Below are 13,725 nucleotides of genomic sequence, written 5' to 3'. Positions count from 1 at the left end.
AGGCTAGGGCTGGACACTTTAAAAAGAAAAACAGCAACAGAGAGAAGAGCGCTAGGATCCTCATGGAGGAGCTGCAGGTGGAAGAAAATCAGTCACCGAAAACCACCCCGGAGACTTGCGACGAAAGGGTTAGATTAGAAGCCTGCACCTGCCTCTTACTGCGCTGGGTTCCCGAGCACCAGCAGGGGGCTGGTTGGTGGACGCCTGCCCCCTGCTGGAAGGGCTCAGGACTGTTTTGACTGTGCCCTAGGCCTAGACCCTAGCAGCTCATGGAGAGTCCTCGTCACACCAAGCAGCACAGTCTGTGTATTTGTAGTAGCAGGATCCACAATCCTCCTCCCCACTTTGTGTAACGTAGCTGCCGGGGAGGCAACACCTTCGGCACATTACAACCAGAGACCTGCACCATGGAGAAACTCAGCATTCAGCAGCAGCCGGAGCAGGGCCCTGCCTCAGAGGCGGCCTCCTGCATATGTACTTTGTGGTTTCCAGCTCTTGGGGACACGGATTTGCCTCAGCTGGTGCGGGGGCAGCGGGAGAGAGGACCTCACTCCGTAGCCCTGTGACAAACCTGTGACCGTGGGGCTGAGTGGTCCATTTCACCATGAGGGAAAACAAACCACGTAGGGGGGGAAAAGAAGAACCAGCCTCCAGGACCAACAGAGCAAAACCCCCCCCACACAAAAATCACGCTGAGGGCCCCACCTAGACTCGACAGGGCTCTGAGGACCTCTGGTGGCTTCCTCTGGTTAGGACAGACAGACATTTCTGGGGCATCTCTTGGTTCACAGCCAAAGTCCAGAGGCCCCCAGCAGTGGCCAAGACCCACAATGAGGCAACGATCCTGAGAGCTCAGTTACTCTCCTGCCTTTAAAAGAGCAGAATCTACACGCCATCCCTCCCTCGCTAGATTTCAAGGGGATTAACCAGGAAGGCAGTCTGAGGCTCTCAAGAAGAATCGCATTGTTTTCAAGAGTCTGTTGAAACTCACTGCCCCGCTGAGCTCCCTTCCATGTGCGTGGGGAAGCGGATATCCGGACACTGCAGCACTTTCTGGCTTGGCGCTGCTGTGCGTGGCGGTTCCTGGGAAGCCCTGCAGTAGACGTTCCTCAGAGCTGCCCAGAAATTCCCCGGGGGGAAGGCCTGCCCCACAAGGGAAGCTCTCCTTCAAGTTCTTCCTTAAGCAATTCCGCCGCTGTAAAGTCTCAGAGCCGGGCTGTCCGGCCTGCAGAGAGCCGAAAGAGAAAAGCCAAGCCAACAGATGAGACGCTAACAACTACCGGCAGCAGGACCTCTTCAGGTGGAGACACCCCCTTGGGACAGAGGAGAAGGTGTACCCTTCCCCCACTCCCATGCAAGAGCTGCCATGACCAGGCCCCAATCCTTCCTCTCCTGCCCCCGACGTGTTCCACCTATGTGGATCACATGCCGTTTACTGAAGCTGCATGGATGTAGACTGTTCGTATAGACTGTTCGCTGACCCCTTCAGATTAGTATGGCATGCCTTGGAGATCCATTCAGGATCTCCTCCTATGGCAGTCAGCTATACACGGGATTCATTTTGTCACACACCTAGGAATTACTGATATAAGATGTTTCTGAAGGAGGAAAGATGGCCTTTGGATTCAGTGCCTCAACTAGGACTTGGACGATCCACGTCTGAGCCCTGCTGCATGTGAACCTCAGGCAAGTCACTGGCTCTCGCTGCGTCTCCGCTCCACAGCCATAAAATGGAGACAACGCTGCCCTACTTCACAGAGATGCTAGGAGGAGAAGTTAAAGGAGGGGTATAAGGACACCCCCCCCTTGCAAGTGTGTCGGGGGGTGATTACAGAAGAGACTACCTAAAAGGGAAGTGAGGCTCTTCTAAGGAATCCTCTCAGCCCTTTCCCCAGGCCCACCAGAGTGTCCCATCGTCCTCTTTCAATGCACCCACATCCTGGACCAGTAACAATAAGGGTAGCAACTTAGAAAACAAAACACCCCCCCCCCACCCCCAAACAACAAAAACCAGAAGTTAGGCTGGAATGTCTATTCACTCTTCCCCCCCGGACCAACCCTGGTGGGCTTGATCCATCCGTTCATCCAAAAGAGCTATCTTCTTTGCCAGTCTGGATCCACTTCTCTTCCCTCCCGCTGCCTAGGAAGGGGCTCACAGCCTAGGAAGGCCCTGACCACCAAGGGCACACGCCCGCAGCTATCCCCATCCACTTTTCTCTGCCGGTGGCCTCCAGATCAGTGATAGGTTGGGACCGGTGTCATACAGAGAACCCGACAAGCACCCACACGGAGATGGAGGCAAAAGACACAAATAAACAGGACTGTAATGTTTATTTTGACAAAAAGATAAACCGGATTCAGAAAGCACCAATCCCTCACACAGCCCCCATCCTGCCGCCCCATCGCACACAGGACCCTGCAGCTGGGCAAGCCAGCCCGTCCCTCACACAGCCCCTGTCCTGCCACCCCATTACACACAGGACCCTGCAGCTGGGCAAGCCAGGGCTGGCCAGCCCCACGGACCAAGCCGGATGGACTGGGGCAGTCAGGGGAGAGAGAGAGGCACACAACAAAAGAGGCTGACAGCACGAAGCTGGTAGTTTTCAAGGAAGGAGGGTAAGAAAAGTTTGACCCATCGAGGTGCTGCAGAGCCAGACACAGTGTAACCCCTTTCCAGAGTCAAATCCTGTTACAACTGAAGGCAACAGGACATTAGCTTCTATGGGGCAGGACCCAGACACTATCAAGTGAAGTCAATCGGGCCCTTCCATTTTTTTCTGTGCATTGCAATGCCATTGGTTAGAGCAGAGGGGTAGCCGGCTTGAGAAAGATTGATTAGAGGAGGATTCCCGCAGCTGTGGCCTTTGCAGGACGAGGCCAGGTAGTAAGAAAAAAAGCCAGGAGACACCAGCAATCAAATCACACTATTTCAGTGGGCAAAGAACCAGCTTGAGTTGCCTTCTTCCAGCTTCTCTGCTCCACAAGTTTAAACCGATTACAGAACAAGAGTGGAATTAGCAGCAGTTCAGGGCCAAAACCCACAAGCAATTGTAAAACAAGGGAGGGGCTTTATTTCAAAGTTTGTCTGCAAAAGGCAGCCGGGGTGGGGGGGTGAGGGGGAATTGGGGTTCTTCGAGAGAAAAGGAGTAGGATACCTCCAGCCTTCGAGCATCACTCCGGGGTTCAGAACGGTCACTGCACACCACCAGTACAGGAGATCTGCAGCAGCCCACACTTCATCCCCAGCAACCTGCCCCCCAGACACAGGTCTCTCTCCACTTCTTGGAGACGCAGCGGCAGACACAGCACTAGGGGGACTTTCCGGGTCTCAGCAAAGTACGCTACAGAGCATTCGCTGTGGCAGAGCACAGTTAGCACTCACGGTACATACGCTGGGTCGATTTTGTGTGCGCATTTCCTTAAGCGTTTGCAAAAATCCCCCATCACCTGTGCTTGGGCTTCCCAGTTTAACCCAGTGAGGTACTGCTGTACATTTTGGGGGTGAGAAGAGAAAAAAAAGCACCAGAGGCCATCATAACCCTGCCAAAGTCAACTGGCCAAGGGAGAACGGAATGGAATAATGCAACACCCCAACATCTGCTAAGTGGGAAACCCCACTCTGACAGCAATCCCAAAAGAGGACCCCAGGTGCCTTCCTGGTTCAAAACCTCATCCCTACGGTCGAATAAATAAATAAGTTATGTAGCGTTATATGCAGGAGACTCCCTGGGGATCGGAGGCTCATCTGAGGTGGGTTTCGATCCGCAGTACAGCCAAGCTGCTTCTAATGATCACTTGGTTTTCATCACACGCGCCTTTAAAATCATCAGGCCCCTTTGACGCTCCTCCCCCTTCCCCGTTGCCACAAAATGCGGATGGCCCCAGCCACTCAGCCAGGGACCGTCCCAACGTACCTGGAAACCATGGCAGCAGAGAGGGGGATGCGCGGCGAACATCAGGCCAGCGAAGAGAGCAGAATCTTCTACAAACACCATGGGCAGCGGCAGTCCAAATGCCCCACGGGTTTGACCCATTTGACCCTTGACCTTGCAGCCAAGATGGCCAGTTGTGAGTGATGTGGACGCCAGATCTGCCAGCCAGCCAGCTTGCATAGCATGGGCCAAAACAGCCAGCAGCTGGCAAGGACTGTGGTCCAGACCTCAAGATTATTTAGATGCCTAACTCCCATTGAAACCAATGGAAGTTAGGCACTTGGTCTTGGCCCTTATCCCTGCATGCCTGGGCTGCAACCAAACCAATAATCCTACAGGTCTCGTTCCTGAGCCCCCAGCTCTCCTCGTCCCAAATTATAGTGCATTGGTGCTCTGCTCACTGCCATCTGCCTCCAGGTCTGCTGCCAGTAAATGCACTGTCTGGTTAGCTTTGGGGCTGGAAGCCAGCCCGGGGAACTGAAGTGCTGAGAGTCTGATTCCATGGAGCAGAGGCACAGGGGAGTGCCTGATCCAGGCGCCGTCTTTCCCACACTCGGAGCCAGAGCTCGAACAATTCAAAGGAGAGCTCCCGGGGTGGGGGCCTTCCCCTGCTCCTCCGCCCAAGGAGGAGGCAGCTCGAAGAGCTGCTCCTGCAAATCTGATTGGCAGGAAGGTGGTGGTGGGTGGGAAAAAAGAGAATCATCTCTATATAGGCATCGACCACAGGACGGAGACTTATTGGACTCAGATCAAACTGGAACGTGGTGGCATCACTTGCTGGGCCACTCCCAGCTCCCGCTGGCTACAGCTAGGGGGGAAAATCTACAGGCCGGGTTCACTCATCCCACCCCGCCCTGTGCGACCTCCGCACACGCAGAGGGGAGTGGAAACCCAAACCCGCCTCGTCCCTGAATGTCTTCCCTTTCCGTAGCTTCAGTCAGGCTGGCAGGGCTCAGGGTCAGAGGGGCAGCCACTCCCAGCCCGAGAGCAGCATCCCATAGCCGCTCCTCAGAGCCAGCCCAACCTCGCTCAGCGCAAGGGGGGCTGAGAGTGCCCGGCAGGGTGGGCGAGTACCACCGGGAACCAGTAGTGATCACAGCAGGACATGGCCCCCTCCAGCACACGGGGCCTGCTGCAGCAGCTGCCTGTGATGGAGTTGCTGGGCTCCCAACCCCCTTGCTGCCGTCTTCCCTTTAAGCTTTGGGCAGCAAGCGATGGGCCCACGTGCAGGCAGGGGCTGCTCTTCACACACCAAGGCAGCGTCCGCTCTGCAAGGCTCCTTCACCCCCTCTCCAGCTGGCTCCCATCTCTCTGCTCTGGCACCACGGCCACTGGGAGGCTAATCCGGGCCGCTCGCTGGCTGCCACGCATGAGCTTGCACTGGGAAGAGTCACGACATCGGTGGCCGGGCGGGGGCGCCTTGAACCCGGGTCTCCCACATGGCGCCATCCACTGATCCGTGCAGTGGGGGAGGGAGGGAAGAATTCCATTTAAAGAGACAGGCCACATTTCCCCTGATCCTTCTTCCTCCGGATGCCGTGAGCTGGGCCCAAGGCTCTGGCCCTTCCACCAGTGACATCCCCAAACCTCTCTCGAGCTGGGCTGTACCAGGTTCCTTCTCTGCCCCACAAACCAGGCAGAGGACAGGGCATTTCACCCACCTTGGCTCAGACGCCCAGGGTACCACCGGCCCAGGGCAGAGCCGTCAGAGGGGCACAGGCCCCGATGGAAAAGCCAGGCACAGGGCGAGCCAGCCACACAAGAGTTAATAAATAAAGTCTGGCCTGAGGGCATGGGCACTTCCTGGGCTACAAAATCCCCTCCCACCCCACCGTGGGGCAGAGAGAGCCTTAAAGGAGCCGGTGCATTTAAAATGCCTCCTCCTAAGGAGGGGGGCAAAGTTAGTAAAGAGTCAGTGTTAAAAAGAGAGCCCGTGTGCATGGGCGGGCGTCACATCCTACAGGGCAACGCTGCGAGGTCCCACAGCGACAGCAGCCAGTCCCCAGGCAGGGGCGGGGTCCTGTGCCCCGGTTTCCGTCCGGGGAGCACATGGGGCACAGCTGAAGTCCCTACCCCATCCCCACTGGGAGTACCCAGCCTCTACCAAGTGCTGCCCCCTCTCCTCTCTGCGTGCGGTGGTGCCGTGGAGATCTCTCCGGCTCACGTCTGCTCTGCTGCTGCCACCTGCCCGGCCACCTCCTCCTTGGCGGGGGGCTCCATGAAGATCGGGGTCACCGCAGCGGGCTTCTTCGACCTGCAGGGACCAGCCAGGAGCAGCTGGTCAGACGCGGGAGCACTTGAGGGGCTGCAACTCCCGCGCTGGGTGCTGTACAGGCCCGGGCGAAAGGGGCAGATCCCTGTAACCACAGGGAGCAGCTGGGATTCTGCTCAAGAGTGGTATTTACTGGGTTAATACGGAGCCTTCGGCTCTAAGAGGTTGGAGGGGGTTTTCCCCTCTCCCCAGGCAGGGGCCCACCAGGGTTTCCTTTGCAAGAAGACCCAGCCGCAGGCACGAGCCCTGACTCGTGCCGGGTGCAGGAGGGGAGCCCGCTAGCCCTGCGATTTCATGGGGCGCTGCAGGGATCTTGCACCCCCTCCTCCGGGCCCCTCCCCGGGGGGCGTGGCCATACTCACGAGTAAGGGGAGGCGGGCACGCCCACCACCAGGATGTGGTTCTTCTTGCGGAAGAGACGCCACAAGCCTTTGTGGTTCCCGCGGACGTCCAGGTCCCAGACGTGAAGGCACTAGGAGGGGGAGCAGTGGACAGAGAGCTGAGGACATGTACCACGGCCCACCCTGCCACGCTCCGCCTGCGGCTCTGGGCCGGTCCGGGCTGCAGATTTGCTCGGCGGAGTGATGGAAACACTGACCACGCCCTGGGCTCAAAGCGCTGCAAATCCCACTCCTTCTCCCACGGCTGCTTGGGGAGAGCCCAATGCTCCCTCCCCTTCCCCTCAGCAGCCAGCCAGTAACCCCACGGCAGGGCAGGCTCTTGGCTCCTGATGCGCGAGCCAGCCCGATTCACAGGTCGAGGGGAGACTGCAGGGCCGGGGAGCAGAAACCTGCCTCCTTCTCCCAGGGACCTGACCACACATGCTCTGGTACCTTTGGTGCACAGTCAACCCCGGAGTCACCGTGCAGGCTGGAGCCCCAGTTTAAGGCTCGGGCCCAAGTGAATCGGCCAATGGGAGTTGGCGCTAGGGGCCAGCTGAGCGCCAGACAAAAGTCGGGCATCGTAGCTTGAATCTCCGCCGCCATGAAAGCCACAGCTAAGAATGTTGGGAGGGGGCTGCAGTCACCCGGGGACCAGGCAGGGAATCACCTTGGCGAGTTGAGTCCAGGTGGTGAAGTCGGCTTCCTGCTCCATCCTGATGTACATCACGTAGGTCTTGCCCTCGGTGTCGGGCAGGAAGGAATCCTCGCACGGGTTCTTGCTGTGATCCAGAACCGCAGCCTCGCTGAAATGGGGCACAGGGCTGGTGAGTGGGCAACCAAGGGTGCCTACCCACCCCCTGGCATGCGATACACATAGGGTCCCAGCCGATGCCGGAGGAAAGGCTAGGACCACATTAGGACCCATCTGTCCCTCCAATAGGAGGCATCAGATATACCCCTGTGAATCCCAAAGCACTGGCAGGCCCTGTTACAGCCCTGATCTTTCAGGGCATGGGACGCAGAACACACTTACCCCAGGAGCCGGTGAATTTCAATCTCGTAGGCGTCCTTCTTTAAGCTGCATGGGAAAGACAGAGCGTAAAGGGCCAGCGAATGAGGAGGGAGGTTCTGTGAGATGGGCCACATGCCACGGATGGACGGCCACACACTTCATCTCCCAGCCAGGTCCAACGTCCCCAGCGTCGCAACAGGGGAGAACAGCGAGTGCCGGTGACCTGGTTCCTGCACCAAGCGTTCAGCCCCCTGGTGCTTTGGCTTAAGTGACATATGCCAGTGGGCATCTGATCCAATGCACCTTGTGTCACTCTCTGCTCGGCAGGATGGAAAGCTACTGGAACAGCTGTGGGGCACGTCCGTTCAGAACGGAGGGGCCCTGGCAGAGCTACACGCAGTGGAGAAGGGGGAGCTCGGAGCTGGAATAGGGAAGCTGCAGTGGGGTGGGATAGAATTAAGAGGTACAAGAGACAAAGCCCTTTATGGTGCAGCAGGCTCTGGGTGACCTCCAGTCGTTCCTTCGCAGTGGGCTGGCACTCACCTCTCCACGTTTTTGAGCTGCACATTCGGGACGGTGTTGAATTTGTGCTTCTTGAAATAGGCTTCCTGGGAACCAAGCGCAAAAAGGGACTTGTCAAAGGATCACCGCTCATCCAGCTCACCCGGCTCCATCCTTTGGAGCCAAGACAACGCTCTGGCTCACGCCCCTTCCCCGACTGATGCACCTCGCGAGCCCAGCGCAGAGGTCAGATAACAGCCCAAGGCAATGCCCAACGGGCAGTCTCTGCACCTCGAAGCAGGGAGGGGAGCCTGTCTACCTGCCCGCCCCCTCCCCACCTCCGCGGGAGACGGCACTTGGCATCACTCACGTGGAAGTAGCCGTTCATGTTGAGCCCCACGATGCCGAAGTGGTACGAGCGCGAGACGTCGGGGATGATGCATTCCCGGCCTTTCCGCTGCTCCGGCATCCGCATCCACATGTCCCAGTCCCACAGCTGGAGAGGGGAGAGGATGCTGCGTTAGAGTGGGAATCTGGCTGCTGCACTGGGTGCTTGTCGCTGATCACGCTGTTCCTTAAAAAAGCCCCTTAGCCCCTGGAGATGGAAATAATTCTGTGCCAAAGACTCCCTCCCCGGACCTCCATGCCTCCGGGCATGTTATTGCAGGTTGCTCGTGGACACTGGATGCTGTACGCAGGCAGCCATTGGTTATGGCCAGAGCCCACATGGCACCCCCTGGTGTTGGTTATTGTAGGGCTTCTCAGACAGATTTCTGGCAGAGATGGACGTGTTTTTAGACAGAGCACTGGCTTTACCCAGGCTCTGCAGACAGCGGGGTCGGTAACCCCTCGGAGCTGGGGGCTCGGAACGTGGACGCCGTCCCTGTATCTAAAAACCTAAGAGCAACATGCGTCGCTTGCGGGCGCCCACAGCCCGGATGCTTCACGGCGGCTCCTCTGCTAGCCGCCCACCAAGATTCACAGCCCCTGCTCCCCCCATACCCGCAGCAATAGGGGCGCCAGGGCTCCTACCAGGCAGAGCGGAGGGCACTGACCTTCTCTGGGGTTGGCCATTTCGGCTCTAGTTCGTCCTTGTAGAGGCTTTTGCTCAGCACCCAGCCCAGGCCGGGCATGGTCTCGACGCGGTACAGGAGCGAGGGGTCCTCGGCTGTGTGTTCGTAGCCCTGCGGAGCCAGAGGGCAGCGTTCAGCGCGCCCTCGCCAGGATGCCGACAGGGGGCCACGGGGACCCCGGGAGAGCAGGTACGCCAGGAGGAGGCGTTATTCCCAGCACAGGAAGGCCAGTGCTTCGCCCCTTCCTTTGGGTGGGGGTTTCCTCACCAGCCTCTGGAAGGGATTAGCACCTGCCTGCCCCACCCGCCCTGAAGCCCTTCACTTCCCCTCCCACCCCCGCCCTGAGCTCCGCAGGGTCAATTCCGGGCCCCTCAATATCAGGGGGCCGACTGGGCGAGCTGAGAGGGTCTTCTCTAGCGATGGCTGCAGCCAGTGCACATTGGCCCCCGAACCGAGCGGCGTCGTGACCTGGTGCCTGGGTGAAGGGGGCGGGGGGCGGGGGGGGGGGCGTCGCGGCCCCACTCAGGTTTGGCCCGTCTGCTCTTCCGTCTCCATCTGTGGTGGGACGGATGAACCAAACCCCCAGGGGCCAGGTCGTAACGCCTAGGGTGGGCACAGGACGGTCTCGCTCTCCCACCCAGCGGGGGTGGAGCGTGGCACAGACTCGGCGCTGGGGCCAGCGGCTGCAGGGGGGGCCATCTGGGATCTCCTCAGCTCACATGGTACGTCTCTGTACCGCGTGAAGCATTTCTGGGGCCCCCCCCAGCCACCTTTGCAGAGGGAAGAGCGTGCTGCAAACGGAGCCGGAGGCAACAATCCCCGCCAGACGGGCGGCAGGAACCAACGCCTGGAGGAGACGGAGCACAGGGACGCTGGACTGCATCGGAGCGGGTCTTGCTGTGGGGTTACAGAGGCAGGAGAAGCGAGTATCCATGAGCCTACCTGATCGTTCCAAGCCGAGATGCAGTACAGGCTGTCGTCCTCCTCCAGTAAATAGATCGACTGGCTCAGGAAGCTAGAAACGAGACAGATTACAGACAGGACTGGCCGCACCCCCGGGTGCCCAGCTCACCCTGGAAAAGGATTCTCTCCCACCCACTGCTATGAGACACAACACCTCGATCCTAAATAAGCCCCTCCGTCCTCCAGCTGGGCAGAGGAGGTAACAGACGCCTAGGAACCCCCAGTGCGCCCATCCGTCATGGAGGCTCTTTGCTCAGACCCACTAGGCAGGCAGCTCCCACCCTCACAGCCAGAGAGGATGGTGGGGAGAAGTTAAGGCAGGGGCCAGAGGAGAGGGACAGTTGCCAGCCTCAGCGCAGGGCAAAATGTGGGTCAGCTGGGGCCAGAGGATGCTCAAAGCATTTTACTACCTGCGGGAAGTCACTTAAAGCAGCCTTTGACCCAGCGATCAGGGTTCAGCAAAACAGATCAAAACGACAGTGGGCCAGATCCTCCACTGATGTAAAATCAGTGTAGCCTTGCTGCCTGCAATGGAACTACAAGTGCTTACATCAGCGGAGGATCTGGCCCAAGTTGTTTCTAGTCCCTGTAGTAATTCCTCTGCCGGCACCGGCCCTCGACAGCTCCCAGAACCAGCCTCAAATGCTCATATATTAATTAAGCTTCCGGACCCCGCTGTTAGGTAGGTACTGCAAGTAGCGAGCCCATTTTACAGACGGGCAAAACAGAGGCATGACAAATTCCAGTGATGTCCCCGCGTGAACTCCCAGTAAGTCAACAGAAGAGCCAGGAGTTCTAGCAGCACTGACCTCTCACCATCGAGGAAGCTGTCGAGCAGCTAAAACCCTAGGACGGATGGAGATTCTGACACATGCCCTCTTTGTAATCAGAGTTTGGTTGTGGATAATAGAGTCACCCCCATCCCAGCATCAGCAGGATGCTCCCACGTCTCTCAGGACCATCCTGCAGACCGTGGTGCACCAGTAGAGCGAAGAGCCACTCGTTTCTGGTCTGGCAAGATAGACGGATGTGGCTGGGCCTCCGAGACGACAAGGGAGCTGCAGGGCCAAGCAGAGGGCCTGATGTCAGCATGTTACAAGCCTCACCTGAAGAAGTCGATGGAGATGTCCAAGTCTTCTTCCAGCACTACAGCAAACTTGGCATCCTGGGAGGGAAACGAGAGACATCAGCAGGACGAAGGGGACTAAGGACAGACCAGAGACATCTCACAGCATCCCCTTGTCTACGCTACTCTCCGCGCTCGGCCCCAACAAGCCTCGCGGACGTGATTTGCACCAGGCCCGTCTCGACTCAAACCCAAAGTGGTGGTGCTTGGCCATGGATGCTATCTCACAGGCAGCCATTTTGCTTCTCAGAGGACTTCATTTCGCAGCCATCGCTCCCGTGAGACGGGCATAAGGGAAGTGGGTTCAGTGACACCAGGGAACTGCGGCGTTCCCAGCGCCAGCAGGAAGGCACCCAAGCTGCTGCCCTGAGTGGGTTTCCCTCCTTCTTCCCCGCCACGCTCCTGGATGCTGCGCCATGATGAGAATTTCTGCTCCTGTCAGCAGGCACCGCGGGCTTCGCTCTCCTGATGCGCAAGTGCCCAGCTCGTCCCCGAGTGGGTCCCCAGGCGCTCATTATGGGGAGCGGAAGTGCCTGGCGCTGAGAGCGGAGACAGTCAAGAGGAGCAGGGACTTGCTCACCGGGTGCAGGTTGAAGGTTGCAGTCAGACTGGCCTTGTAGTGCTGTGGGAAGAGACACGGGCGTTAGCAAACACCACCACCGAGGCGTCTATCCCCTCCAGACACCGATTAACGGTCGCTATCGGAGGGCGCCCCTGTGGGAAGCATGGATCCAGTCCATGTAAGAGTCTACTACTGCTGCCAGGTCCATGACCCACCCTTTCATTCAAGCAGTGGAAACTCCTGCTTTTATTGCTCTAGGTCAGGGGTGGCCAAACTGTGGCTCACAAACCCACGGTTACCATTGAAGTGTGGCTCGCGGAGCCCCCATGTTCCCCCCTCCCGCCCATTCTCCACCTACCAGACTTGGGAGGAGTTTGGGACCCCTGTCTTGCAGCAGAGTGGTAGGGTAGGGGCTTCTGCCCAGTGGGGCGGGGGGGGGGGGGGTCTCGGCGCTTCAGCAGGAGCAGGACTGAAGCCCCGAGCCCTGGCAGGTGCGTCCTGGCTCTCAAACTTCTGAAGGTTGTCGTATGCGGCTCAAAGGATCAGTAAATTTGCCCCCCCCGCCCCGCTCTAGGTCCTAGATTCAAGCCCCACTGCCGGTCTGCGTGGGACGCACGGTGCACCAGGAAGAGGGGGGAGAATTTCCCCAAGTGGGGCCAGAGAGGAAAGTAGGAAGGGTCCCTCACCTGGGACACTCGGGCATTTTTAATGCTGATCGGAGTGTGCTGGATCCCTTTCAGGCCAAACAACTCCACCACGTCCATTGGCTCCTGGAAGAGAAAGACACGAGACTCACTCACCGCACAGGCCCCAGATCTGTCTACACCTCTACGCTCAGCCCCTTCTCTAGCGCGCAGGGTTGGCAAGCCTAGAGATGGGGCAAAGTCTCTGATGGCATCTGATGCTTCAGGCAAGTGTGGGAAACACCCCACAGTGGGCTTAACTGTGCAGTGCTGCGCCATGGTGACCTAAGGAAACAGCAGGGAGGCCTGACCTCAGTGGATAATCAGCTTGTGCCCTGAAGCATGAGCATAGATAACCCCTGTAACGGTTAACCCAGCTTGTTTAACTGAAGTCCTGCTTTGAGCAGGGTGTTGGACTAGATGACCTCCTGAGGTCCCTTCCGACCCTGATATTCTATGATAAGTGGCACATTAGCCATGCTCACTCATGCAGGTGTCTAATCCTTCTTCATGTGCATGCTGTAAAGAATGGGGGGGTAGCACGTTCCATGGGTACACGCAACAGCTGTGTTTTATACACGTACACCAGAGAGAGGCTTCCTTTACCATCCGGCATGAAACCAGGTCACCTCTCCAGCTGACCAGTAATCCCATTAGAGAGCCCCTTAGTCATCCCAGGCTCTGTGCACCCAGAGTCTGGCCCCCCCTCTCCCCCGCCCGCAGCTCCCTATTGTAACCGGGGAAGGGAACTCGGATTGCATCAAGCACCAAGGGTTCATCCTCCCCCGGACACCCCAATAAAATGACAGCACGGTGCTCAGCATCTCCTGTTCCACTCATGAAAACAGGCCCAACGTTCATGCTGCTCCCTCATAGGCCAGGGAGCTGGCTTCCCATTGCCATGGCAACGGGATGCATCCAGCATTATCTGCTCTCACTTACAGAGCATTAGTCACTGTGGCAAATGTCTAAAAGAAGAGGATTCCTCCCCTCCCCCCCACCACAACTGGTTTAATTCATGTTCTTCCTCGCCAAGAAAAAGCTCTGCTCATCTCATTCCCTCACGCCGACACTAAATGGAGTGGTGCTGTCTGAACAGGAGAGACAGAATCGCTGGGTCTGATGGAGGGGGGAAAAAAAAAAAAAAAAAGATAGTCACCCTTACCCTGCAGTACAGTCCAGACCCAGTAACGGTGCTTGCAATCAACGCCCACTAGA

The 13,725-nt window shown here is 58.0% G+C and overlaps 1 protein-coding gene across 2 annotated transcripts in view; it reads right to left on the bottom strand.

Moving 5' to 3' along the window:
- Nucleotides 1–2,314: 2,314 nt before the first annotated feature.
- Nucleotides 2,315–13,725, bottom strand: part of POMGNT1 (protein O-linked mannose N-acetylglucosaminyltransferase 1 (beta 1,2-)) — a 30,744-nt gene continuing 19,333 nt past the window's right edge. For both annotated transcript variants that reach the window (XM_077824364.1, XM_077824365.1), the window contains exons 12-22: nt 12,511–12,594; nt 11,843–11,884; nt 11,243–11,301; nt 10,116–10,188; nt 9,156–9,284; nt 8,471–8,596; nt 8,143–8,207; nt 7,621–7,665; nt 7,255–7,390; nt 6,567–6,676; nt 2,315–6,186 (exon numbers count right to left, since the gene is read on the bottom strand). In XM_077824364.1, the coding sequence (XP_077680490.1) occupies nt 6,093–6,186; nt 6,567–6,676; nt 7,255–7,390; nt 7,621–7,665; nt 8,143–8,207; nt 8,471–8,596; nt 9,156–9,284; nt 10,116–10,188; nt 11,243–11,301; nt 11,843–11,884; nt 12,511–12,594 (963 nt within the window). In that variant the 3' untranslated portion in view covers nt 2,315–6,092. The remainder of the gene's footprint in view (nt 6,187–6,566; nt 6,677–7,254; nt 7,391–7,620; nt 7,666–8,142; nt 8,208–8,470; nt 8,597–9,155; nt 9,285–10,115; nt 10,189–11,242; nt 11,302–11,842; nt 11,885–12,510; nt 12,595–13,725) is intronic.

The sequence above is a fragment of the Eretmochelys imbricata genome, chromosome 8 (genome assembly GCF_965152235.1).
Source record: "Eretmochelys imbricata isolate rEreImb1 chromosome 8, rEreImb1.hap1, whole genome shotgun sequence".
Classification (NCBI taxonomy): Eukaryota; Metazoa; Chordata; order Testudines; family Cheloniidae; genus Eretmochelys; species Eretmochelys imbricata.
The sequence above is the reverse complement of the archived record's forward strand: the minus strand, read 5'-3'. Positions and strand labels throughout refer to the sequence as shown.